This window comes from Podarcis muralis, chromosome 1, assembly GCF_964188315.1.
Source record: "Podarcis muralis chromosome 1, rPodMur119.hap1.1, whole genome shotgun sequence".
Taxonomy (NCBI): Eukaryota; Metazoa; Chordata; class Lepidosauria; order Squamata; family Lacertidae; genus Podarcis; species Podarcis muralis.
Window position 1 is genome coordinate 10,971,678 of NC_135655.1, and position 26,896 is coordinate 10,998,573.

At 46.9% G+C, this 26,896-nt stretch overlaps 1 protein-coding gene across 1 annotated transcript in view; it reads right to left on the reverse strand.

The window, feature by feature from the left end:
- The window catches only part of ESR2 (estrogen receptor 2), a 66,005-nt gene that overhangs the window by 13,204 nt on the left and 25,905 nt on the right, over positions 1–26,896 (reverse strand). The window contains exons 4-7 of the mRNA XM_028742879.2: positions 23,527–23,643; positions 12,988–13,287; positions 6,608–6,746; positions 4,391–4,524 (exon numbers count right to left, since the gene is read on the reverse strand). Coding sequence (XP_028598712.2) covers positions 4,391–4,524; positions 6,608–6,746; positions 12,988–13,287; positions 23,527–23,643 — 690 coding nt within the window. The remainder of the gene's footprint in view (positions 1–4,390; positions 4,525–6,607; positions 6,747–12,987; positions 13,288–23,526; positions 23,644–26,896) is intronic.

Genomic DNA, 26,896 nt, shown 5'->3' on the forward strand with positions numbered 1-26,896 from the left:
CTGGCGGGGGGGGAAGCAGCGCTTCCCCCATAGCCAGCCCCAGAGGATGGGGGGCAGCAGGAAGGCGCGCGATGCCTTCCCGCTACTCTCCAACCTGGCTTTGAGGCTGGCGGGGGGGGAAGCAGCGCTTCCCCCATTGCCAGCCCCAGAGGATGGGGGGCAGCAGGAAGGCGCGCGATGCCTACCCGCTACTCTCCAACCCGGCTTTGAGGCTGGCGGGGGGGAAAGCAGCGCTTCCCCCATCCTCAGACCTAGAGGATGGGGGGCAGCAGGAAGGCGCGCGACGCCTTCCCGCTACTCTCCAACCCTCCTGTGGGCTTTTGCGGGAGATGGGGGAATTCCCCCACCTCCCGCAAAAGCAGGCAAAAGCTGCGCGCTCTTTAAAGAGGCTCCGTGGCTTCTGCTGGCTTTTCTAGGAGGTGGGGGAATTCCCCCACCTCGCAGAAAAGCCTGCAAGAGCCGCGCACCCTTTAAAGAGCGCGCGGCTCTTGGGGGCTTTTCCCCAAGGAGGGAGAAGGGACTGACTGGCCAAGTCAGTCCCTTCTCCCTCCTGCGGGCTTTTGCGGGAGATGGGGGAATTTCCCCACCTCCCGCAAAAGCAGGCAAAAGCTGCGCGCTCTTTAAAGAGGCTCCGTGGCTTCTGCTGGCTTTTCTAGGAGGTGGGGGAATTCCCCCACCTCGCAGAAAAGCCTGCAAGAGCCGCGCACCCTTTAAAGAGCGAGCGGCTCTTGGGGGCTTTTCCCCAAGGAGGGAGAAGGGACTGACTGGCCGAGTCAGTCCCTTCTCCCTCCTGCGGGCTTTTGCAGGAGGTGGGGGAATTTTCCCACCTCCCGCAAAAGCAGGCAAAAGCCGTGCCCTCTTTAAAGGGGCTGCACGGCTTTGCTGGCTTTTCTAGGAGGTGGGGGAATTCCCCCACCTCGCAGAAAAGCCTGCAAGAGCCGCGCACCCTTTAAAGAGCGCACAGCTCTTGGGGGCTTTTCCCCAAAGAGGGAGAAGGGTCCCACAGGAGTCACACGGGGCTCCTGTGGGCTTTTGCGGGAGGTGGGGGAATTCCGCCACCTCCCGCAAAAGCAGGGAGAAGGTCTTGGGAGTAGCGCACAGGCTGCGTGCAGCCTGTCCGCTGCTCCCAGAGCTGCGGTGAGGGGGAAATCATATTTTTTCCTTGATTTCCCCCCCTGAAAACTAGGTGCGTCCTATGGTCCGGTGCGTCCAATCGTGCGAAAAATACGGTAGGTACCGCTCTGACGGAAAGGTAAACGGCATTTCTGTGCGCTGCTCTGATTCGCCAGAAGCGGCTTAGTCATGACCAATAAAGCGAGATGAGCACCGCAACCCCAGAGTCGGTAATGACTTTACCTTTATTTTTCTAGGAATAGAGGTGCTAGATTTCCCTTGTTCTCTTATAATGGCAACGGTGCCCACCGGAGAGGTGCCGGAACTGAGTTCCGGTGCGTTCCAGCTGAAAAAAAGTCTTGGTATTACAGGAATGCCCTCCCTGATGAAATACAAAAGGCCCCTGAGGTAACGGCACTCTGTCAGCTCTTGAAGAAACTATGGTTGATCTCTTGAGAGGGGTCTCTCAGTTATGTTGGCTGTATTGTTTTGCAGCATATTTTAATCACTGTTGTTTATTTCGGTGTTTCAGTGGGTGTGCTTTAATGAAGGAGGTTGGCATTTTGTAATTGGCTTTTATAGCTTCGAACGGCTTAGAAGCAGTATACAAATTAATAAAGGTAAAGGTAAAGGGACCCCTGACCATTAGGTCCAGTCGTGACCGACTCTGGGGTTGCGGTGCTCATCTCGCTTTACTGGCCAAGGGAGCCGGCATACAGCTTCCAGGTCATGTGGCCAGCATGACTAAGCTGCTTCTGGCGAACCAGAGCAACACACAGAAACGCCGTTTACCTTCCCACCGGAGTGGTACCTATTTATCTACTTGCACTTTGACGTTCTTTCAAACTGCTAGGTTGGCAGGAACAGGGCCTGAGCAACGGGAGTTCACCCCGTTGCAGGGATTCGAACCACCGACCTTCTGATCGGCAAGTCCTAGGCTCAGTGGTTTAACCCACAGCGCCACCCGCGTCCCATATAAATTGATTAATAACAGTAAATGTCTGAGGCCATGACTTGGTGAGAGGAAGGAATCCTTAGTTGAGAGGCAGCAACTAGAGTTAGCAACCAGAGTTACTACCTAGAATGGTACGTCTGTGCGATTGGTGGGTAGCGATTTTGTTTTGATATTTTATATGGTTTCATCAGTGAGTGATGTCGTCTCCTGGTGTTTCTGCAATAATTTTTTAGTCGAGTGGAAGGCGTGATTGATGTTAACGGACATCTGAGTGGGAGATATTGGAGAGATTAGGTGGAGGGTGTGCTTGTGAGTATCAGTGGAAGAGTGTGATCAGTGAGAATAGAATGGGAGGGGTGATATTGGATGAGAAGCGTCATTTGTTTCAATGTAAGAGAGAATTTGGATGGGATGTTCTTGTGTTAGTGAGGGGAGCGTTGCATATTGCAAGCTAGAACGTGTCTTGGAAAGAAGACAGGCAAAGAGGGAAGAGAAGATGTTTGGAACTGTGCTGCTATGTTTTTACACTGACACTTTAAAAGCTCATTTGCTCTTTACGGTGCTCTTTCGCAAGTCAATTATCTTGACTCAGGAGAACTTTGCCAGCATCTCTGCTTAAAAGCCACCTTTTCAAACACCTTTGGCTTAATCCCTTTATCTTCACTCTCCACCCCAACCCAAGTTAAATATATGTAATTGCTTTTGCTCATATTCTCTCTCTAATAATCTCGCCCCTTCCATTCACTGTTCTTTCTTTTCTTGCCTCTTCTCCTGCTAACCCAGTTGTCCCGCCATCACTGCTGAAATGTCAATTGTACGTTCCTTAGGGGACTTAAAAAAAAAAACCCTACAAAGCCTCATACGCATTGATGGCAAGGATATTTAGTTTAACTAGCTAAGTGGCAGTTAAGAACATGCTTCCCCCCTTTGAAATATTGATATTTCATGTTATTTCATTGAAGATTCGCAGACAAATAGCAGCTGGATGTATCAGCCCCATTCAGAGTTGGGCAGCAGCCTGTGGTCTGATAAGAGCAGACCTAAGGGAACAACCTAGCAGTTCGAAAGCACGTCAAAGTGCAAGTAGATAAATAGGTACCACTCTGGCGGGAAGGTAAATGGCGTTTCCGTGCGCTGCTCTGGTTCGCCAGAAGCGGCTTAGTCTTGCTGGCCACATGACCCAGAAGCTGTACATCGGCTCCCTCGGCCAATAAAGTGAGATGAGCGCCGCAACCCCAGAGTTGGCCACAACTGGACCTAATGGTCAGGGGTTCCTTTACCTTTAAGGGAACACAACAGCCACTTCCCAGAAAAAATGAAAGCAGCTTTAAATCTCATTGCTCCCTAGGTCAGCCTTGTGCATGAGGATGAACAGCAGCGTGATTCAAACAAAGTGTGAGGGACAGGGGCAGCCTGTCCTACCTCTCTGCCTGAGGCAAAATGGGGCACTTCTGTGGGCACAAAACTCCCCTTGCCACCCTCTCCAAAGCCTCTCTTATCAGGGTTACATGGCTGGCAAGATCTCACTGGCAGCGGCAGAGCAAGCCGATCGGGTGCCTGGGGCGGCATGCGTGCCCTGCACCCTGGGGTGGGGCCAGCGAGGGCAGGATGTTCCACGGGGCCTCCGAGGAGTCTGTCTGCCTCCTCCCCCTCAGCCGCCCTACAGCTGAGGGGGAGGCAGCGGGCGGACTCTTCGGGGCAGCGTGGAGCCTGTGGAGACCCAAGCCACTGCGTCACTCCCAGGAGAGATGCGTGGCTCAGGGGCGCTGCAGGCCCCGCGGAGAGTGCCGCCCGGCATTTTGTCACACCCCTCAGCGGTGACATCCAGAGCGCTCTGCCCCCACCGCTCCCCCTTCCTCCGCCCCTGCTCACTGGGCTCTCACAAGATTTTGTGGGGCTCCCACGAGAACTCGCCGGAACCTGGAAGCCTCTGCTTCTCTTCCCTTCTCCAGTGACAGTGGGGAGGCGTGTCCACAGAGGTGCCCCTTGGATTCTGCCGCCTGAGGCAGTCACCTCAGTCTGCCTCACGGATGGGCAGGCACTGAGGAGTAACTGCTCAAGTCCCAGGTTGCACGCAGCTTCGTTAAGGGTCCTTAAGTTTTGCCTTTGTGTCTAGGATGAAACGGCACGTGGTGACCTGAGTATTATTTCTGTGTACCAGTCATAAAACCATTAGAGAATGAGGACGGAAAAAGCACTTAGGGCATTTATTCCTCCCTTTCCCTTAATGGCTCTTGTGCCCTTTGGTATTTCTTCTGCTACCACCCAACTTTTTGTTCCCGGTAATAAGCACAGCTTGACATGACTGAAGCGTCTACTCACTAGAATTGAGAAGGATCATGGCCTTGACACAAATATATTCCTTGTGCTGCAATTTCAGCTCCCGGAGCCTTGAAGTCGTCGCCAAAAGCATGTCAAAGATTTCCAAAATTCCTTCCACACATTTCCCTTCATCCCTAATTTTGGAGACATAAAAGAATTACTGAGGACGCAAAACAGCATATCCTTTTAAAAAAACCCCACACCAAAACACTCCAGTATGCTCTAGTATGTACAGTGGTACCTCGGGTACAAATGCTTCAGGTTACAGACTCCGCTAACCCGGAAGTAGTACCTTGGGTTAAGAACTTTACCTCAGGATGAGAACAGAATCGCATGCCAGCAGCGCGGCGACAGCGGGAGACCCCATTAGCTACAGTGGTACCTCAGGTTAAGAACAGTTTCAGGTTAAGAACGGACCTCCGGAACGAATTAATCTCTTAACCAGAGGTACCACTATATTTGCCTTTTTTGTCAACATCCACAGTTTTTGTTTTGTCTTTGAAAAGATCACCTTGAAATTCTAAGTGTGTTCCACAAAATCCTTGTCCTTGCCTTTACAATGCAAATGAAGAACCTGCAGCCCCTCAGAAGTTTTGTTAGGCTACAACGCCAATCATCCCTCACTATCTCTGCTGACTGGAGCTGGTGGGAGTTTGAGAGGAGAGGAGAAATTCGATTTCATTTGCATTTTAATTAGAAACGACGTAATTTGCACTTGTTCCACCCATACACAAACTAAAACAAAGTTATCCTTTGACATTCACACTTCACTGAATTTTGGTCTCCAACCAAACAATATGTACCATAGTGCATATATTAGGGGGAAATGTGCATAATATATTGGTGAAAATAACATACGGAATGCATCTTATTAGAGGAAATTGTTGCAGAGAAATTCACATGAAAATGCTGGCAAATATTCATGAGATTTGTTTATTTGCAAAAATCGTAAGTTGCTGCACCAGTTGTGGTTAACTGAATTTAAGACCGGCAAAATAAACTTAGAGACCTGAAATTGAAGATTCATCCATTCCTATCTAGGAGTCCAGCAACATCCGGAGGGTCACAGATTCCCAATCCTGGCTTGAAATTCACCCCAGAAAATTATTCCTAGAGTATTATTATTATTATTATTAGCCTATCACCATATGCTCTGCTTGGCAATCATCTGGAGGTTTCTCATGGTGAGTGTAGTTATTCCAATGTTAGGAACTGTAACTTGAAAGGTTTCTTTAGCTTGGTCGGTAGAACATGAGATTCTTAATCTCGGGGTCGTGGATTCGAGCCCATGTTGGGTGAAAGACTTCTGCATTGTAGGGGGTTGGACAAGATCATGGGTAGGCAAACTAAGGCCCGGGGGCCGGATCCAGCCCAATTGCCTTCTCATTCCGGCCCGTGGACGGTCCGTGAATCAGCGTGTTTTTACATGAGTAGAATGTGTTCTTTTATTCAAAATGCATCTCTGTGTTAGTTGTGGGACCTGCCTGGTGTTTTTACATGAGTAGAATGTGTGCTTTTATTTAAAATGCATCTCTGGGTTATTTGTGGAGCATAGGAATTCGTTATCCCCCCCCCCAAAAAAAAGACAGTCCAGCCCCTCACAAGGTCTGAGGGACAGTGGACAGGCCGCCTGCTGAAAAGGTTTGCTGACCCCTGGACTAGATGACCCTTGTGGTCCCTTCTAATTCTATGGTTTTAAGGAGTTCAAATATTTTCATTATTACGACAAAGGCCCAACTAGTCCTCTTCCCACAACAGCCCAAAAGATGCCCTGAGAAGGTCACAAGCAAGGCATGAGCACAACAGAACTTACTGTATTTTTTGCACCATAGCACTCACTTTTTTCCTCCTAGAAAGTAAGGGGAAATGTCTGTGCGTGTTATGGAGGGAATGCCTACAGGTGGCATGCCTACGGATTTTCCTCCTCTAAAAACTATGTGCGTGTTATGGTCGGGTGCGTGTTATAGAGCGAAAAATACGGTATATTCCCCAGTTTTCAGAGGCTTGTCATCTCCAATACGATGGCGGAATGCAGTCAGCATGCTTGGTAGCCACCATGTATAGCTTCATCCTACACAAATGTCTTATCCCCCATTAAAGTGTCCACGTTGGCAGCCCCCGCGATGTTTCTGTGCCACAAGGTTGAAATGCCGATCAAACTAACAAGCAAAAATAAAAAGGAGCCCCGTAAGCCCAAAAGACGCTTCGTTTTCTCACCTGTCGAGTACGAGATCTGGCGCGAAGATGAGCTTGCCGGGGTGATCGATGGATCTCCACATCAGACCCACCATCAACACTTCGAGCCAACAGCTTTCCAAAAGCCTTACTTGATCAAACAGACTGAGTTCTATAAAGCCTTTAAGGGGAGGAAAGGGGGGAGCGTGTCATTACATCGTAAACATCCGCTTAACCACCCAACTTTTTCTAGAACGGAAAAGTGTGACTTTCGAAAGCATCGAATCATTTCAGAATCAGAACTTTGAATGCCTCGCATCTTTGAATGCCATTTTTAAAACCAGAGGAACCATGAACTTTTCCAGGCTGGCAGCACTTAATCTCTTGATCTCACAGGGCTTTGGGCATCGTGCGTCATCCTCCCGAAGAGGAGATATGCACACGGAAACCCAGGGCGGCAGGTGGTGGAGAGGCTGACAAGGATCTGAGCAAAGGGGGAAAGGAGACCTTCATTTTCACTTGCAGCCTTCCGCTGTTGTGTTAAACATATCAGGTAGCAGGTAATGGAAGAGACCTTCTACCTGAGACCTTGGATAGAGCTGGTAGCAGTTGATGTCAACAATACTGAGCTAATACAAACTGGCTGAGTCAGTATAAGGAATAGCCCTGAACTGGAACATTTTATACTTGTGAGAGGTTCTGGAGAGTCAGAAATGGAAAAACAGTTTACCTTTCCTTTTCCTTCCTTCTGAAATAGCCTTGTACAATGCAAAGGATGGAGCTTTCTAATGTCTAATCCAGACATATGGCAAGCCGTGTGGGAAGTCTAGATTTTGGCGAATTCCCTTTAAAATAGCTTCCTCTCTCTTTTTTTTGAGATCTTGCAAGCTCAACAACTTTGGGCAAAACTAAAAAAAAGCTCAACAACTTTTGTGTCCGGATTTTCACTCTTTGAAATATGACAACGCTAACTCAAGAGGATTAACAAGCTTGGCCAGTTTCTGCATGTTCCTGGTCTGCTCATAAACCAACTCCTTATCTTTTCTGGATTACTTCCTTTAACAAAACTGATCCCCGTACTTGTGCTGTTGGCACACAGGATGAAGCCTGTCTCCAGACAGGAATGTCAACAAAAGCCTCCCTTTCCCTTTTCTTTTTGAACTGCGGTATATTTCACCCCCACCCCAAGGCAGCGAAGAAAAGCAGGCAGAAGCGGCAGCGGGAGAGGCGAGCAAAGTATAGACCACACAAATGCAACTTGGGAAATGAAAGAGATCTTCTTCCAGAACTTTGCAGCGGCAACGCAGTGCAAAAAGCCTGCCATATGGACCCGGTCTTAGTGCCGTGGTGCTGTGCTCTCTCAAATGTCCTGCTCCCTCATTTGGGATGCTAAAGAAAGGGCGCGGAGGGTGTCCTCACTAAAATGAGGGCTGCTGGGAAATTAACGGATGGCGATCCACCCGGCAGGATCTCTCACACCCCCTCCTACACGCTGCATCCCAAGAGCAAGAACAGCGTGAAAGCGCTTGGGAATGAGTCAGTAGCAACCTGCTGTTCTCTCTGGCACCAGAAGCAAAGCCTTATGGGAAGGAGAAGTCTCATCTTCGTAGAGAGGGGGAAAGTGGCAAACTGAAAAAGAAAAGGCAAAGGAGGAGGAAGAGGAGGGGGGGGAATAAGGATACAGATACAGTGGTGCCCCGCAAGACGAATGCCTCGCAAGACGAAAAACTCGCTAGACGAAAGGGTTTTCCGTTTTTTGAGTCGTTCCGCAAGACGAATTTCCCTATGGGCTTGCTTCGCAAGACGAAACGTCTTGCGAGTTCTTGCGAGTTTGTTTCCTTTTTCTTAAAGCCGCTAAGCCGTTAATAGCCGCTAAGCCGCTAAGCCGTTAAGCCGTTAATAGCTGCTAAGCCGCTAAGCCATTAATAGCCGCTAAGCCGCTAATAGCCGCTAAGCCGCTAATAGCCATGCTTCGCAAGACGAAAAAACCGCAAGACGAAGAGACTCGCGGAACGGATTAATTTCGTCTTGCGAGGCACCACTGTACGTGCAGGAGAAGCGCCGAGGCACCAACAATTTGCTCACATATAAATGTAACAAAGCCCTGCTGCTTCTGCCCCCCCCATCCTGCTTGAAAGATAAACTTTTTTCCAATTCAGTTTTCAGTTGTTTTTTTCAGTTCAGGGGCCACATTTCCTTCCAGGCAACATTCTAGGGGCCACGTGCCAGTGGTGCGCAGGGCCAGATCAAAAGTAGGCAGGGGCAATTAATATAAATTTAACCTACTTTCACACAGGTACACGGCTCTCTGTTATCTAGCCAGGCAAGCAAATGGCCTAAGAGTTCAAGGGCATTTTTCCAGCCAGGCAAACCTGTGTCAGTTGGGGTGTATGGCTGGAGAGAGTCCCAGAGGCCAAGTGAAGAGGCCTGGAGGGCCACATCCGACTCCTGGGCGTGAGGTTCTCCACCCCTTCTTTGGAAAAAAAGGAACTCCAGAAGGGAGAGGTTCTGAACAAAGGAAATAGAGGGTCAAACACCCCTCTCCCCCACCTCAATACCAATGGTTAGTAAAAAGAATAAAGAGGCACCGGCCTAGGTATACGTCATTTCTGCTTTTCAATCTCCTATCAAGTTCCTTGCCACTCCCAAGTTTGTCCAAATCGTGCTTGCCTGGCACAAAGCTTTTTTGTCTGTCATTGCGATTTCTGCATGGCCAGGGGGTTGGACTAGATGACCCTGGGGTCCCTTCCAACCCCACTACGACTCTATGACTGCAGCTCTCTGAATTGTTTTCTGGGAGTAAAGCTCCTTTGAACTGAATTACTCCTGAACGGCATAGGTTCAGTGCACTGAGCTGTAACAAAATATATTCAGCCAGGTGAAGAGGAACTTTTAAACTTTGTTTAGGGCGGCAAACCATCTTCCATTTAAACTGCTGTCATGAAGAAGGAACTCCATCAAAGGGAAAGAATAAAGTCCCCACCCTCTGCTTACTGATGCCCCCCCCCCCCATCCTTTGACTACTGATGTGATAATCCGTGGCAAACTCCAAAGCCTCATTGCATGGCTGTCTTAAGCATATGTGACACCGGGGTGCAAAAACCCGCCCAGTACCTCCCCCCAGGTTGCCCAGAGTTGTCGACATTTTTGGGGGGGCAGCGCACTCTGGGCCGGCCATCGAGGCGCGCAGGCAAGGCAGAGCAGCGCACAGAGGAGCACGAGGCTGGACGCCTCGTCAGGTGAACAGTGCGCTCTGGGAAGGCCTCTCTGCAGCCCTATGCTAATCCCAGGCGTGCAGGAGGGCGGAGCCAATTGGCCGCCTCAGCATCTCGCTGGCTCGGTTGCCCCCAAATTCACAGTGCAGAAGAGCCCGTCGCAGTGCTCTGACCAACGGGCAGGCCCAGACGGGGGGGGGGGGGGGCATATGGACAACTTGGCCCGGGCCTCCGATTCCAAAGGGGGCCTCAGTCAGCATATTCACAATCATATACAGTGGTTCCCCGCAAGACGAATGCCTCGCAAGACGGAAAACCCGCTAGACGAAAGGGTTTTCCGTTTTGGAGGCGCCTCGCAAAACGAATTTCCCTATGGGGTTGCTTCGCAAGACAAAACCGCGGTTTTTTTCCGCTCCCCCCCCCCTTTTCCTAAGGCGCTAAGCCGCTTAACAGCTGATCACAAAAAGCCGCTAGACCGCTGTAGTGCTAATCCGCTAAGCTGTCAATGGACTTGCTTAGCAAGACGAAAAAACCGCTAGATGAAGAGAATCGCGGAACGGATTCTTTTCGTCTTGCGAGAAACCACTGTATCTATATTTTCCATTTTGTCTTTATATGCAGATACGGTTCAAGCCTTGAAATGAAATTATTTGTCAGCATAACTTTTGTGAACATTATTTATATACTTATTTATAAGACTTCAGTTATCCCCAGGGTAAAAACAGGGGGGCACATTATCTACCTGGCCCAGGCCTCTGCCTGGCTCTGCAAAGCCCTGCCAACAGGCGGGCTCTTCCCCGGACTCCAACTCTCGGGCCCCGGACTCTCAGCATGGCGCCCCTGAGAGCCCAGCGCCCAGGTGCCCCACACCCCTAACGCCTATGGTTAAGACAGCCCTGCCTCGTTGTCGCCTCTTGTACTTGCCAAAGCAAGGAGGGGGCATCAGTTACCCTGGTGCTCTTGCGGTTGACATCATTACCCATCCTCTGAAAAAAAAGAAAAAAGTCCCTTTGCTGTTCTCCAATTCCTGCTCCCCACTACACTAATACTCCCCTCAGTATCCTACTTCCAGAGTCAACATGGGAGTTACAACGCTGCTCTGTTGGCCTGTGTGAATGCTGATGCACAATGGGGGGGGGGGGGAGAGGGAACTGTGCAAATATCTGTGGTACTAAATTTACAGTATGATCGCACTGTTATTCATTCTCCCCACCCCACCCCACCCTGCCCTCGTTCGCACTACAGATGCACCCGGCTACACAAGTACAGCATGCCAACTTGATTTTTGAAAAATAATGCTTTGAATTTAGTTCGCATTTCTGCTCAGAGTCAAATGAAAAGAGAAAAGGCAGATCAGCCTGAAATTGAAGAGGTCAATAATTCCGAGGATCATCAACTTGTGAAAAGAGAGATCGTTTCCCCCCCACACACCCTATATGAAAGGAATATAGAATCTCTAACAGCAGCATTTACTACCTTGGGGTTGGGAAATCAGACACTCCTACCAAACTCTCTCTCTCTCTTTCTCTATCATCTATCTATCATCTATCTATCTATCTATCTATCATCTATCTATCATCTATCTATCTATCATCTATCTATCTATCTATCTATCTATCTATCTATCTATCTATCTATCATCTATCATCATCTCTATCTCTCTATATCTCTCTGTCTATCTATCTATCTCTATCTCCTACCACCAACACTTTAAGTGACAAAATAAGCAGCCACTCAAATGTGAAAATGGATTCATTCCCCAGCTGAGTGCAAATGCCTGGCATTTTCCAATGATCAAAGTAAAATTACTCGTCGCCGGAGCGCCCACTCAAGACCCCAGTGACTTTAAATTTCATTTGAGACTTTTCAGATATAATGCTCTTCTGGTATTTATGATCCTTCCTTCCACTTGCAACAGGCAGCTCTCAGTCGCCCTGCTGTGTGCACATTTTAGACGCCTTAGAAAAATTAGAAATTGCCAAGACTGTTAAAACGGCTGAAGGACTGATTCTCCAGCACTTTAAAAAAAAAAAGTAAGTTGATCTTTTTATTTTATTTTCATTTTTTAAAGGGCTTTGGATTGATTCCATTCACTCTGCCCAAATCACTCACGAGGAAAAAAGAAAAGTAGCCATATAGATAAGAAATTGCAGCTGTTGGGTGGGCGTTCTGATTACAAAGTTATGCCTGGAATTGCAAAGACATTCCACCAATTGCATAAGGTGCTTCCTTATTCCTAGCTACCCTACTGTCCAGCAACATCTGTATTGCCTACTCTGAGTAGCAGTGGCTTTCCAAGGTCAAAGTCTTTTCCATCACCTGCTACCTGATCATTGGCTACATTTGCTGGGGCCGATGAGAGCTGGAATCCTGCAACGTCTGGAGAGTCACAGCTTCCTGCAGTTCCTGGGAAATGGTCAGGGATTGAACCTGAAACATTCTACATTCAAAGCATGTGCTGTTAAGTATAGCAATTTAATTCACTGAAATTGAAAATGCTTGTATGCATTACCAGGTTGCTTAAATTCGATTGGTTGGTAACTGAATTCTAGAGAGTCTAGTAGTTTTCATGCGACTGGCTAATGTTGGTCGCATGGGAGGTATCTAGAGAAGGAAAGACTCCAATTTTATGTGTGGCAAGATGACTATGTTTTAGAATCCACTGTGAACACTGCTAAGTTGAATCGAGTGTGGGAGCGCTTCTTCTTTGCTTGGAAGAAAGAGAGCAAAACTGCAGGAGAAGGTGAAAGTGGAGGTCTCCCATAGGAGCTGTAAGGCATGGCCTAATTGAGATACAGAAGGCTGAAAGTGCTGAGCTCTGGAAAGAGAGGAAAATACAGTTGTTTGGAAGTTAGAAGAAGAAACTGTAAGCCCATGCCTGGAGAAGCACAGGGTTGTAAATGTTATGTTTTAATTAATCTGTAAGTTTCTGCAAGCAAAGTTTAGGAATGTTGAAGTCTGGAATTGGTTTCCAAATTCCAAAGAAGGGTGTCAGTGATATATATGATTTGAGCTTCTTAGTTGTGATTTTGCTACTGCTATTTCAACATGTGTCTTGTTACTAGCGATGGCACAAACCAGGTTGCAGAACCAAATCACAATACGGGATCTGTTCTGGGATCTAAATTACACTAGTGCCTATGTCTGCAATGTATGTTACATGGCACAAAAGTCCACTGGGAAAACTGGAATGTTCAAAATTCTTACCAGGAATCTTTTTGGCCCAGGCAATCATGTGGACCAGTTCTTTGTCTGCAAGCTTCGTCAGCGACATCATCATGGAGGCTTCTGTAAACGGTTTGCTGGGGCGGCTCACCAACACATTTGGCGGCTCGGCTTCAAGTAATATGGAAACGAACTGTTCCGGGGTCAGTGCATTGACCAGCAATTCTTTTACTTGAATTATGGCTTCATTGTTCTTCTTAACTTTGCCTACGCAGTGCACTGGATCGTCTGAGTTACGGTGGCGGCGAATTATGCGATAGCCACAGCGCTCTCTTCTTGAACCTGAAATTCACAATATTTCAGAACTAAAGGAAGTTTTTCATTAACCCAGTCACCACATTTCCCTTGTGCAGGGTATAATAAATAATAATAATAATAATAATAATAATAATAATAATAATAATAACAACAACAACAATATTCTAATAACAATATTTTAAAACACAAAACTGGCCAATACGAGAACAATGTACTGATGGCCAAATTCCCCAGTGCGTCCGGCATTCAGGTTGTAGACCCGGAAATTAGGTGGGCACCGATGGTTGCATGCTTTCTCCATCAATTAAAAGCTTAACTTTTTGCTCAGGCATTCCCCAGCCACGAATGTCAGTTCTCCAGGACCTTCAGTTTATAGCTGATATCAATGTTCATTGAATGTTCTGCTGGGATGTTCTGTTACTTTATTTCTGCTAATCTGACCTTTTGTGAAGTGCTTTGCTACTCAATGAATGAGGCGGCAGGACCCTCACAAAATCATAAAGTTGGAAGGGACAAACCCCTGCGATGAAGGAATATGCTGGATTTTATATATGTGTGTTTGGTTTGCAATGTTGCTGCCACTGAGAAATGGGCTCATTCCCAATTACAGTATTTAGTATAATGAGCACACAGCCATAGTGTTGCATGGAGCTAATTTAGTCACTTTCTAAACCACTGTCACTTTCTAAACCACTCACAAGATAATTAAAAGTGGTTAAAAACAGGAAAACAAGCATATACGTTTACTAAACTAAAGCCTGAGAGAACAAAAATGTCTTCAATTGTCGTACCTCAGCAGGAATGTTATTCCACAGAACAGGGAGAGCTACACTAAAAGCCCTGCTACAAGTTACTGTTCTCCCCCCTGCAGCCCATTTCAAATACTGTAGGTGTTAACCCTTTTGTTTTCTTCTTAATTTAGAATAATGTTATGGCTTTAAGAATATTGTAATGGTTCAAGGGGTTGCTCGTGCGTAAGCCAGTGCCCACACCTGGCTGGGTTGCCTAAGTGAACCTTTTCTGTCCGGACAGCCACTCACCCGTGGCTGTCTCAATCGCTGGCAGAATCCGTCAGTGGGCATTTCTTAAACTTCTTCCAGCAAAGAAGTTCTTTCACGCCCAGTCTCCTCCTACTTTCCCTGCGCGGAAGCCTTCTGCGCAAGGAGGGCGTAGGCAGCGGAGGACCCTTCCTCCCCCCGCTGGTCCCCGGCAAGGAGTCATGTGACTCCCTCTCAGATTCCCCAATCTGCCCCCCTTCTCCACTGGAGCTGAGCTGATTCCCTTCCCCAGAAGATGGCTGCCTCTCCCACTCCCGGGACGCTCTCTGGGATCCCTCTGGAGCCCTCTCTCTCCCTCCGGCACTGATGGCAGTTCCCTGACAAATATAATGAATGAATTTGTTTTAAAGCACTAAATAGGGAGCCTTTTTATATGAAAAAGAATAATTCCTAAGTGTAGCATGTTTATTTTACTGCGATTCCTCTCTATGTGGTGAGAAAAGGTTTGAAGTAGCAATAATGAGAAGCAAATAATCCATGATTAAGTCAGCAACTCAATTTTCTCTTTTATGTCAGGTCAAACATCAATCGCTTCCAAACTCTACTGGAAACATCAACATAACTGAAAACAACAGGTCTTTTAAGACATATCACTTGGTAAGTTGGTAACTCATTTATAAATGTGGAATATTTCTATTTTTCCTTGAAATATACAGTTGTACCCCGGCTCCCAAACGCCTTGGGAGTTGAACGTTCCAGCTCCCGAACGATCGAAAACCAGAAGTGAGTGTTCCAGTTTTTGAACATTCATTTGGAAGCCAAACGTTCGATGGGGCTTCAGCAGCTTCCGGGAGCTTCCTGCAGCCAATCAGAAGCCACGCTTTGGTTTCCGAATATTTTGGAAGTCTAATAGACTTCCAGAACGGATTCCATTAGACTTCCGAGGTATGACTGTAACAAGTTTGCAAGTCAAGAAGTCTACACATATTAAATTAGTGCACCAGCCATTATTGGTCATAAGTTTTTTTTTCTTTATGAAACTGATCATTATGAGAAGAATTCTCCAAAAGCCACTGCTGTCCAGGAGTATCTATGTTGCACCTGTTCTTGCACCCCTTAGAGACCCTGCGCCAACCTTGCCATTATTTTGCCAAAAATCAATGCCATGCTGACTTCCTGTAATTACCACCACTATTAATAAAGTCAGAAAAGTGGAAGTGGAACCAGCAGCACATATATTCGTGGTCAAACAAGTGACTCATCTTATCCCGGCGATGCCAACCTGGTGCTCTCTTCATCAGGTGAGCCTGCCCTCTCCTTTGTTTTCATTCTGCATTGTGCTTTCCCTCCTCTCCCTACACACTACAGTGGGACCTCGGGTTAAGTACTTAATTCGTTCCGGAGGTCCATTCTTAACCTGAAACTGTTCTTAACCTGAAGCACCACTTTAGCTAATGGGGCCTCCTGCTGCCACCACACTGCCAGAGCACGATTTCTGTTCTCATCCTGAAGCAAAGTTCTTAACCCGAGGTACTATTTCTGGGTTAGCGGACTCTGTAACCTGAAGCGTATCTAACCTGAAGCGTACGTAACCCGAGGTACCAAGGGAAAAGCCAGAGTCTCAGAGAACGGGGAGGAAGAGGTGCAGATAGTGCGCCACACAACCCTCCTGGAAATTTCCTAAAGAGAAGCTTGCTGAAGAGAAGCACCTGAACTTCTCATCTTCCTTTTGAAAATACCAACCCCTATTTGTCATCTTTTATATGGAGTCCAAACACCCTCCGTTGGCATCGCCACTGCCCTGCCACACTGCTTGGGCACGCTAGTGTGGCGATCACACAGGGTCCCCGGACGTTACACCGTCTATTGATCCCTGTGCCACCACTTAATTTCACGCTGCCACCACCCAGGCCCTACCTGGTACAATACTGAGTCCAGTCAGGGTTAAATTGGAACATATATTTCTGTTTATTTATTGCAGTTTAACAAGCGTGTGGTTTCATAAATGGTATCGGTCAATTACAATCATGGGGTACCTATCCAGACCTATAACTTCCGCTACCTGCTCTCACTCACTAAACCACCTCTCAGATATTTACTTGCCTTCCTAGCCCTAACTGTTCCTGACTCAGCTTATTTCGCTACACTAACTCAACCTGCCCACAGACTCTATCCGAATTTACTCCCACTCCAACCAACCACCCAACTCCCAACAAACTCCCCCCCTTCGCCCCTCCCAGAGCTGGTTTTATAGTCCCTCTGACTCCACCCCCCTGTGTTCTGATTGGGTAACCTGTTTAACTATTTCACCTCCAGCACTCTCATATGTTAACGTCACAGCTAGCCCCTCACTGCCGATTACCCTTTTGTAAACAGCAAAGAGATCATCCTAGCCAGAACACCACATGACAGCGATTCACCATTATTGAGCATTAGAAAGAACACTGCCCATTAGGTCTGTTTAAAGATTCAATGGAGGCAATCACCAGCCCTGATTCACCCACCCTGAAATTATAAATATCACGTCCCAGTTTTGATATTTGATTGCTGGGTCCCGGATTATTACAACATTTTCCATTGCTTTTTCTTACTAAGCACTCTCCATTTCCCAAAGTGATTAGAAGTTCCAGAGGTATTATTACAGGGTATATTTTGCTTTGGATGAGACTGCACTGAAGACTTGTCTTTGAATTGTTTGTTTTATTTACAATTATACATCAGATCCTAATGCAAGCATTAAAGCTGCTGGTCATGATCCAGGTGGCCCTGGAACCTGCTGGGCTGCTTGCAATCCAGCTCCCTGTCTCATTCTTTGTCCTCTTAATTCAACACTGTTTCTCTACCCTTGGCATTGGCTGAAGGTGTCCCATTCCAAAGGCCGGGGAGAGAAACTTCCCGTCATGAGCTCCTTGCTGAAGATTAACCTGTCATCTCTGACTAGCCCCAAGGAATCAGCCAGCAGTCATCACACTGCCATGGTCTCTGGGCTACTGCTATGCCTGAACAGGGAATGAACCAGATCGCACTCACTGTAAGGCCATAGTAAATGATTTATAACGAATACAGTGGTGCCCCGCAAGACGAATGCCTCGCAAGACAAAAAACTCGCAAGACGAAAGGGTTTTTTGTTTTTTGAGCTGCTTCGCAAGACGATTTTCCCTATGGGCTTGCTTCGCAAGACGGAAACGTCTTGCAAGTTTGTTTCCTTTTTCTTAACACCGTTAATACAGTTGCGACTTGACTTCGAGGAGCAACTCATAGAACGCGGTGTGGTAGCCTATTTTGAGGTTTTTAAAGACTTTGGTGATTTTTGAAGCTTTTCCAAAACTTTCCCGACACCGTGCTTCGCAAGACGAAAAAAATTGCAAGACGACAAAACTCACGGAACGAATTAATTTCATCTTGCGAGGCACCACTGTACCTAGATTTGGGCTGCTTTGTTCCTCCCCTCTAGCATGCAGAGAAAAGGTGCCACCCAACCCCTGGCTTAGATTTATGTCCGAACTGGGAATTGTCATTCATTTCACTCCAAACAAACCACAATTTGTAGCGAAGGTTTCTTCTTGGCTTACAAACCATGGCTTTGTTTGAGAGAATCGAACCACGAGCTTTCTGGCGGCAAGAGCTGTTTGACAGTGGAATGGACTCCTTTGAGAAGTGGTGGGCTCTCCTTCACTGGAGCATGGACAAGATGGCCCTTAGGGTCCCTTCCAACTTTACAATTCTAGCAGGAAACAAATTGTTGTTTTTATCATACCATGAATAACCCAAACACTGGTGCTTTGGGGGGGGCAGGGGGTTGTGCTTTTTGCAGTTTCTATGATTGCTCCAAAGACAGAACGGAGTACTTATTTGCCATACCCCTACCTCATTGCACCTTCAGTACACGCCTATTTATTTTAAATTTGCATATAAAAGTCAGTAGGAGATTTCGCTTCTAAATGATCAGAATGAGTAAGTAACCAGTCTCTTCTGCCGAGTTCTGCTTCTGTTGATCCCAACAGCCTAAAATCCAAGGCTGACAGACAACAACACCCTTTTATCACAGTTGTTGTATAAATGAACTGATTGGGTAGCCTGAGAGAATTCGGCTTTGATTGCAGTATATATAATATCTGTTTCCCTCTCCTAGAATAAAAGGCTAATGATTGAGCTGGGCAGGCTCCCCAAATGAAATAGACACACGATTGAAAACCGCTTTTCATTTTCAGCGTGAAGTCGTAAGTGTCAATAATATTCTTTCTCCTTGAAATCCACTCTGCAATTCAGCTCGAGTGACTCCGAAGTTTAGGAAAGCATTCCTGCACCTTGAAAAAAATAATAATTCCCCATTGCATACAAATAAAATGAAATGGTATAATATGAAAAATGTAAGCATGAATCCGGATACATGGATTCTTAGAAGATTACAAACTGATTTCTCTTAACTCTGATCCAAAATCTATAGCAATCTAGCCCTTACAATTCAGTGCTGCTTCCAGATAGAGGGTTTCACAAGAATCACCCATACCCAATCAAGACATTATTAGAACATACGAGGAGTCTGCAGGATCAGGCCAATAGCTGTCCAGCATCCTGTTCTCACAATGGGAAACCTGCAAGCAGGACCGTTTGCAGAAACTCGCATTCAGAAGTGTTGCTGCCCGCAACCATGGAGGAATAGTATCGCCATTGTGGCTAATGGCCTCTTAAGGCGCCTGCTTCTTGGGAGAAAAGCAATGACAAACCTAGACAGCAACTTAAAAAGCAGAGACATCACGTTGCCAGCAAAGGTCCGTATAGTAAAAGCTATGGTCTTCCCAGTAGTGATGTATGGAAGTGAGAGCTGGACCATAAAGAAGGCTGATAGCCAAAGAATTGATGCTTTTGAATTATGGTACTGGAGGAGACTCTTGAGAGTCCCATGGACGGCAAGAAGATCAAACCTATCCATTCTGAAGGAAATCAGCCCTGAATGCTCACTGGAAGGACAGATCCTGAAGCTGAGGCTCCAAGACTTTGGCCACCTCATGAGAAGAGAAGACTCCCTGGAAAAGACCCTAATGTTGGGAAAGATGGAGGGCACAAGGAGAAGGGGACGGCAGAGGATGAGATGGTTGGACAGTGTTCTCGAAGCTACCAGCATGAGTTTGACCAAACTGCAGGAGGCAGTGGAAGACAGGAGTGCCTGGCGTGCTCTGGTCCATGGGGTCACGAAGAGTCGGACACGACTAAATGACTAAACAACAACAACATGAATTTGTCCAATCCCCTTCTAAAGCTATCTAAGTTGGTGGCCATCACTGCTTCCTCTTGGAGCAAGTTCCATAGTTCAGCTACACTCTTACCTGTCCTGAATAATAATAATAACAATAATTTATTATTTTTACCCCGCCCATCTGGCTGGGTTTCCCCAGCCACTCTGGGCAGCTTCCAGCCAAATTTTAAAAACAATACAGCATCAGACATTTAAAAATTCCCTAAATATTCAGCACCACAGGATGTCCATGAGTTCCAGTACTATAAAACATTTCTCTATCCACTTTCTCTGCACTGTGCCTAATTTTCTAAGCTTCTATCATACTGCATCTTATTCGCCTTTTCTCTAAACGAAAAAGCCCCAAATCCTGCAGCTTTCCCTCATAAGCAAAGTTGCTCCATCCCTCAATCACTTTGGCTGCCCTGAACCCTTCCGAACTTTACAATATTCTTTTTGAGGTAAGGCTCTCTCTCTCTCTCTCTCTCTCTCTCTCTCTCTCTCTCTCTCTCACACACACACACACACACACACACACACAAGCAACTAGCACTGGAATTGCTGTCAATGTGAATTCCTCCCCCCCCCCCCAATGGTAATTGTTGCCAGTGGGGATGATTTTTATCAAAATCACAGCCAGTGAGCGGAGGTTTAAACTTCACAAACCCACGCACTAAATTCTGCTGACAACCACAGTAGCCTGCACTTGGCGTTCAGTTTTTAAATCCTATAATGTGATTGCTAACCCTGTTATTAACATGTAGTTAGGCCCTTGGTGATCCTTACTACAGTCCTTCATTTATAAGTGGTGAATTATTATTATTGTTATTTATTAAATTTTCGTGCCTCCCTTCCTCCGAGGATCACGGGGCAGTTTGCAATATAAAATCGCAAAATATATATATCGTAGTAACAAACTAAAACAATACCCCCTCCAACACACAGCCACAGATTTTTTAATTAGGCATAGGCCTGGGAAAAGAGGAATGTTTTTCCCTGAGGCCTAAAGATAGGTAGTGAAGGCACCAGGCAAGCCTCCCTGGAGAGAACATTCCGCAAGTGGGGAGCCACCACAGAAAAGGCCCGTTCTTGCGTTGCCATCCTCTGGACCTGCTATGGTGAAGGCACATGAAGAAAGGCGTCAGATGATTATTGCAGGGACTGGGACAGTCCTTACAGATGTTTACTGCCAATCTGGAACTAAGGCTGAGAGGTAGTAAATTGGGTTCATAGCAGAGGCAAGGTCTGGACAGGGGATCTCCTGGTTCACAGCCTGGCCTGCTCACCACTTCACAGCAATACCAAACCCAGGATCCTAGAATATATTTCCAGGCGCATTGTTGATTTCAGGGAGTGACTTGAATGTAGGATATTGTGCTAAGGCAACTCTAGCAGGTTGTATTGGGGTCTCCTGCAGCTGCCCGAGGGTCCTGTGTCCCTTCCATTTAAATGTGCCACTGTGTCACTTGCCTTCTGGAAAGATGAAAGGCAGCTTTCATTCTACCTCATGAGGGGATCGTTCAAAACCGCACTGTCATTCGTCCATTCCCAATCAATGGCATCGTGTCTCCTGGGCATGTACACTCTGCACTGGTGATCCTTCTAGCTAGGTAATGATGACAACTTTATTAAAGAGCCTGGCCATCTGTGACGGTGTCGGATGGCAGCTGAAGGGAAAGCAGAGTCCAGGCCAGTGAAGTCATGTGGTCAGCTCCTGAAGAGACCACCAATGACCCCAGGCAGTACAGCTGGGGAAGCCTGGCCCACCGCCTGCTAAAAACCTACTGCCGTATTTTTCGCTCCATAAGACGCACCTAGTTTTTAGAGGAGTAAAACATGAAAAAAATAATTCAGTGCCTCCTCTGCTGCTCGCTGTAGAGCAGCAAAGCGGACAGCTCCTCTCTGCTGCTTTAAAATGGAGCCTCATGGCTCCCCTTCCTTCTCTCCTCTGTGGCTCGCTTTAAAGCAGCAAAGCGGACAGGAGCCGCTTACACGTCCCTCCTCCGCGCAGCATGCGCTTCATAAGAAGCACAGACATTCCCCCTTACTTTTTAGGAGGAAAAAAGTGCGTCTTAGGGAGCGAAAAATACCTCCCTTAAAGACCCTCTGCGCCCTGGTGGAAAGGGAGAAACCCTGGCTAGGACGTTCCGGCCGTCAGATTCTGATGGAGACCATCAGAAATGAGAGACAAGTCTGCTGCTTTAGTGCTAAGTCTTCTGCAACCTGTTCGTTTGTAATTACATTTCAGTGTCTGGAGAGTGTAAATTGCCTTGAGGGTCTTGGAAGAAAGAGAAAGAGAGAAGAAGCGGGGAGAAGAGAGGGAGGGAGGTGACTTACATACTACCTCTGTATTGAGCACTTGCTCTCATTTGCTTGTGGGGTGGTTACATGACATTCTTGTCCCTTATTTTTCAGTGCCTATCCCCATCACTTGCAAAAGTCCATTTTAGGGGGAAGTGGGTTTGTTGCACAATAACTCCAAATCCACTTTAACATGCCCCAACCTGTTTGAGCAGAACATTCTGGAATGGACCAGGGCTTTTTTTCTGCCAGAGCGCACCAGAGCGCACCTCTCAGGTGAGTGCCATTGCCATTCTAAGAAAACAAGGTGGGCTCTGACACCCCTTTTCTGGAAAAATAGCACTGGATTTGACCCTGGGATGCCTTGTTTTGGCTCCCACAAGAGCTTGGTCCCAAAAGGCTGTGTTTTGGGGGGGCTGCATTCTCACACAAATCATGCAACTCGCACAGGAGCATGGTCTCAAAAGATGCACATCCCGATTTTCTTTTGCAGCATGTTGGAAGGTGTGCTTTAATTGCATAACCTGAAGCCCACCCAAAAATAGCAATCTGGAAGTGTCCTGCCCCTGCAAAGGACAACACACAAGACAAGATGGGCAGTGTATCTGGATTGCTGTGTCCATTGCAGTTCCTTATGAATTGTAAGTTTTCCCCTAGAATGTTTCTCCTGGATAGGAATCTCAAATAATAGGGCATCTAGGGTGTAGCAACAGGGATTACCTGACCTGGGCATAACCCAGACATGAAAAGCAATGTAATCTATCAACAGTTATCAAGTCCACATTCAATCAGATTGTGTTTTCCCTTTAGTTTGTATTAGTTCAGTGTTACCAAGGCAGTCAATGAAACAGCAGTCATCACAGAGGCTTAGTAAGGGCAGCAGGCAAGGCAGAGCAACATCACTGTAGCTTCATGCTGGCTCTGTGCCTGCAGCCTAACACAGTCAAGAGCACCCAGCAGAATGCAATGGGAAGGGGAGGAGCAAACTGAGGACATGTGACTTCAGGCAGGCAGCAGGTATTGTCAGCTTTTCCCAAGATGGATTTTCAGTACAACAGGTTCAGTGGTAACTCACTGAAGTCAAGCCAGTACAGTCTGCCTGAACCATGAGAATGAAAAATATCAATGATGCCACCCTTAAAGTTTCATCAGCATTTTGGAAACGCCTTAAGACAGAGGGATCAGCCCCATGGGAAAGACCAGTTTTATCCCAGTTGCGTATAATCTTCCATAATTATTTTTGTTGTTGTTTTTGTTGTTCTTTAAACCAGCAGTATTTTTTTCTGGTAGTACTGACCAGTATGCAGTACTAGTACCTTTCCCCCCAAAGGGTTCCCAAAGAATATTGGATGATTAAGCTAAGATCGAAAGACTAAATGGAGTTCTGGATCCACCTACCATTGGCATTACAGTGGTACCTTGGTTTACAACCATAATCCGTTCCGGAGGTCCAGTTGTATACCAAAACAGGTTGTAACCCAAGGCGCGCTTTCGCCAATGGGGCCTCCCAAAAAGGGGGGCGGGGTTGTAATCCAAAAAAAGGGACACACACTTCCGGGTTTGACATGGTTGTAATCCAAAACGGTTGCAAACCAAGGTACCACTGTAATAGAATTCGCACATGCATAACGGTGGTCAGGATGAGAGCCCGCGACTCCTCTAGAATGCGAGCGAAGATCTGTAACTGAGAAACGCGACAGGACAGACCCAAGGGAATGCAAAACTCACCACATTTCATCATCCCGACTTCGTAGCATTTCCGAAGTCGGCAGGCTTGGCAGCTTTTGCGTCTGTTTTTATCTATTGTGCACTGATTTGTCGCTGGGCAAATGTAATCGTTGTGTCCTGCAAGGAGAGATAAAAGGGGGAACATCTGAAGAAGAAGGAAATCACTGCTGAGGACTGTGATTACACCTGTGGAGATTGGTCCAGAGGTTAAGCATTTGCCTGGCATGCAGTAGGTTCCAGGTTCAAATCCCCGACATCTCCAAGTAGTACTGAACTCATGCCTGAAACTGTGAAGGGCTGCTGCCAGTCTGTTTAGGCAATACTGAGCTAGATGGACTGACTTGGGATAAGGCAGGCTCCTAGGTTTCTGTGATTTGCGACTAAGGATAGGGAAGAAATTTGATTCAGTTCACATTTAGAGCCAAATTGTCAGGGCGGGTGTCAGGAACAGGTCAGCGATAACTCACAAGGTGTCAGTGAAGTTAACTCTTTATGCAAAGAAACAAGGCAGTTCATGCCTAGTGAGCACAGCAGCTTCTTCAGTAGGTCTTGCCCCTATAAGGCAGAGACAGAAGCTCCCTGTCTTCCTATAGTTGCCTAAGCTTCCTCCACTCCTGGGTCCTTCCCAAGCAACTTGAGGCTCCTTCGTCTTGCCTGATAGGCTCTGGCCTCTTCATGCCTCTCTGGGTTCTGGGAGACCAAGGAGGAGGTTTGCTGGTCGCAGCAGCTGGAGGAGGAGACTCCCTGGATTCTTCAGCGGAAAAAGGATGGGGCTAATTTAATAACTACAGTGGTACCTCGGGTTAAGTACTTAATTCGTTCCGGGGGTCCGTTCTTAACCTGAAACTGTTCTTAACCTGAAGCACCACTTTAGCTAATGGGGCCTCCCGCTGCCGCTGCGCCGCCAGAGCATAATTTCTGTTCTCATCTTGAAGCAAAGTACTTAACCCGAGGTACTATTTCTGGGTTAGCGGAGTCTGTAACCTGAAGTGTCTGTAACCTGAAGCGTATGTAACCTGAAGCCTATGTAACCCGAGGTACCACTGTATCAGGATTCTAAGATGGCAATGGGGTAACATCTCCAGGCAGAGGCTCCTCTGTAATTAGTGCTTCTCTCCCCCTTCCTCTATCTGAGGTGAATAATTAGAGCTAAGGAAAAATAATTCGGATTCACATTCTTCAGCAGCCTGCCTCGCCTCTGTGTCCTGACCTCCCTCCTCTCCAGCCTCTGATTCTGCCTCTGATTCTGGACTGCTCTCTGTCACAGCCTCTCTCTGCTCACTAAGCCCTGTTGCCTCTTCAGCCCTTCCTCCTCCCAGTCTGCTCCCTCTTCTTCCTCTGACCACCTTATTGTTGCCCCGCCAGCAACCCCCTGGCTCTGAGCCTTCTTCCCCGGGGGGTTCTCTTGGGGGTTCCCCAGCTGGTGCCTCCCACCACTCCCTCTGCATCCAGCCAGTCCATGAAACCAAATCTATCAAATTCACACTTTTTGAAACAATATGGGAACATGGCTATCATTCAAAATCCACCCTTATCTGCATTTTGTAATATGGTTCTCCAACCAACCATTATAGAAATGCCTGCGCTAAGAGGCAAGCAAAATGAATAGAATAGGGATAGCAACATACAAGAAGGCATTGTATCTGATATGTGCACATTGGTCAAAACTGCATATAAAAATGTGCTTATCGTGAGAACTTTGCACTAAAATGCTGGTTTGGGGGAGGAGGATTTTTTCCCCTTTTTTAAAGGAAATTCTCAAATTGATGCAGACAGTGAAGAGCTGAAATTAAGATAGGAAAATGTGAGAATCAAAACTGGCAGATCCTCCCATCCCTGTTTGGGACACAAGGCATTTCACACAGTGAGCTGGCAATTCCTAAGTTTTCCTGTATCGTGGGGCGACAGTGGCGAGCTTGGCTTGCCCTCGGAGGACCCCAGGATTGTCTTTCAACACAGCTGCCACGTGGAAGGCTGCCAAACAAAGCCTCGGCTTCTGCATGCTGATCTCACTGCACTAAGCACTCGGTATGTGGCCCTGAGCAGTCAGGCATCCTTGATTTGACAAACAGCATCGTAGCAACAGGGAACACGCACAAGCCTTGGAAGGCCTACCAGCTGCCTGGCTAAGCTTCTCCCTTTCCTTTCCTTTCACATTCACCTTTAGAGAGGCTGTATGCATGTAGGTTTATAGTCGGCTTTCATGAAGCATGCACCTGGTAGCCAGAAGTGAGAAGGAATTGCATGCAGTCAAATCCCTCCATTGCACCCAGCATAGAAACCAGGTGGGTTCTCCCCTCGTCCAGCACAGAAATGCAATTCTTCTCTTCTTTGGTGATCACTCGTAGCTGAGTAAGATTCAGTTACAGATAGGTAGCCGTGTTGGTCTGCCATAGTCAAAACAAAAAAATTTCTTTCCAGTAGCACCTTAAAGACCAACTAAGTTAGTTCTTGGTATGAGCTTTCGTGTGCATGCACACTTCTTCAGATACTCAAGTGTGCATGCACACGAAAGCTCATACCAAGAACTAACTTAGTTGGTCTTTAGGGTGCTACTGGAAAGAAATTTTTTTGTTCTGAGTAAGATTGTCTTCCATGAACACAGTCTTAACAGTGAATCCATAGGTGACTCCGGAGGCCAATTCTGGATCCACATGTCCTTCCACAGTGGGGACATAGGTTTCCTGCAGGAATTGATCATGGTGAGGATTTTCCAAACGTGCCTCCCTCTTAGCACATTTCTCTTTTTCATCCTGAGTTCAAGTGTCTTCAAAGTCAATGACGCCTTTGGAAAAGGCTGTTCTCCAATTGGGGCGCTCTCAGGCCAATGTTTCCCAATTGTCGGTGTTTATACAAGATTTGCCTTGAGTGAGTTTTTCAGCCTCTTTTGTTGACCACCAGCATTACTTCCATTTTTAAGTTCGGAATAGAGTAGTTGTTTGGAAGACAATAATCAGGCATCCGCACAACATGACTAGCCCAATGAAGTTGATGTTGAAGAATCATTGCTTCAACACTGGTGATCTTTGCTTCTTCCAGTACACTGGCATTTGTTCGCCTGTCTTCCCTAGTGATATGTAAAAATCTTCAGAGACGCCATTGATGGAATCTTTCAAGGAGTTGGAGATGGCGTTTATAAGTGGTCCATGTTTCACAAGCGTACAGTAAGGTTGGTAGTACAATAGCTTTGTAAACAAGCGTTTTGGTTTCCCTGCGAATGTCCTGGTCCTCAAATACTCTGCACTTCAATCGGGAGAAAGCTGCACTTGCCAAGCTCAGGCAATGCTGGATTTCAGTATCAATGTTGGCCCTTGTGGAAAGGTAACTGCCCAGGTAGGAGAAGTGATCGACACTTTCCAATGTTACACCA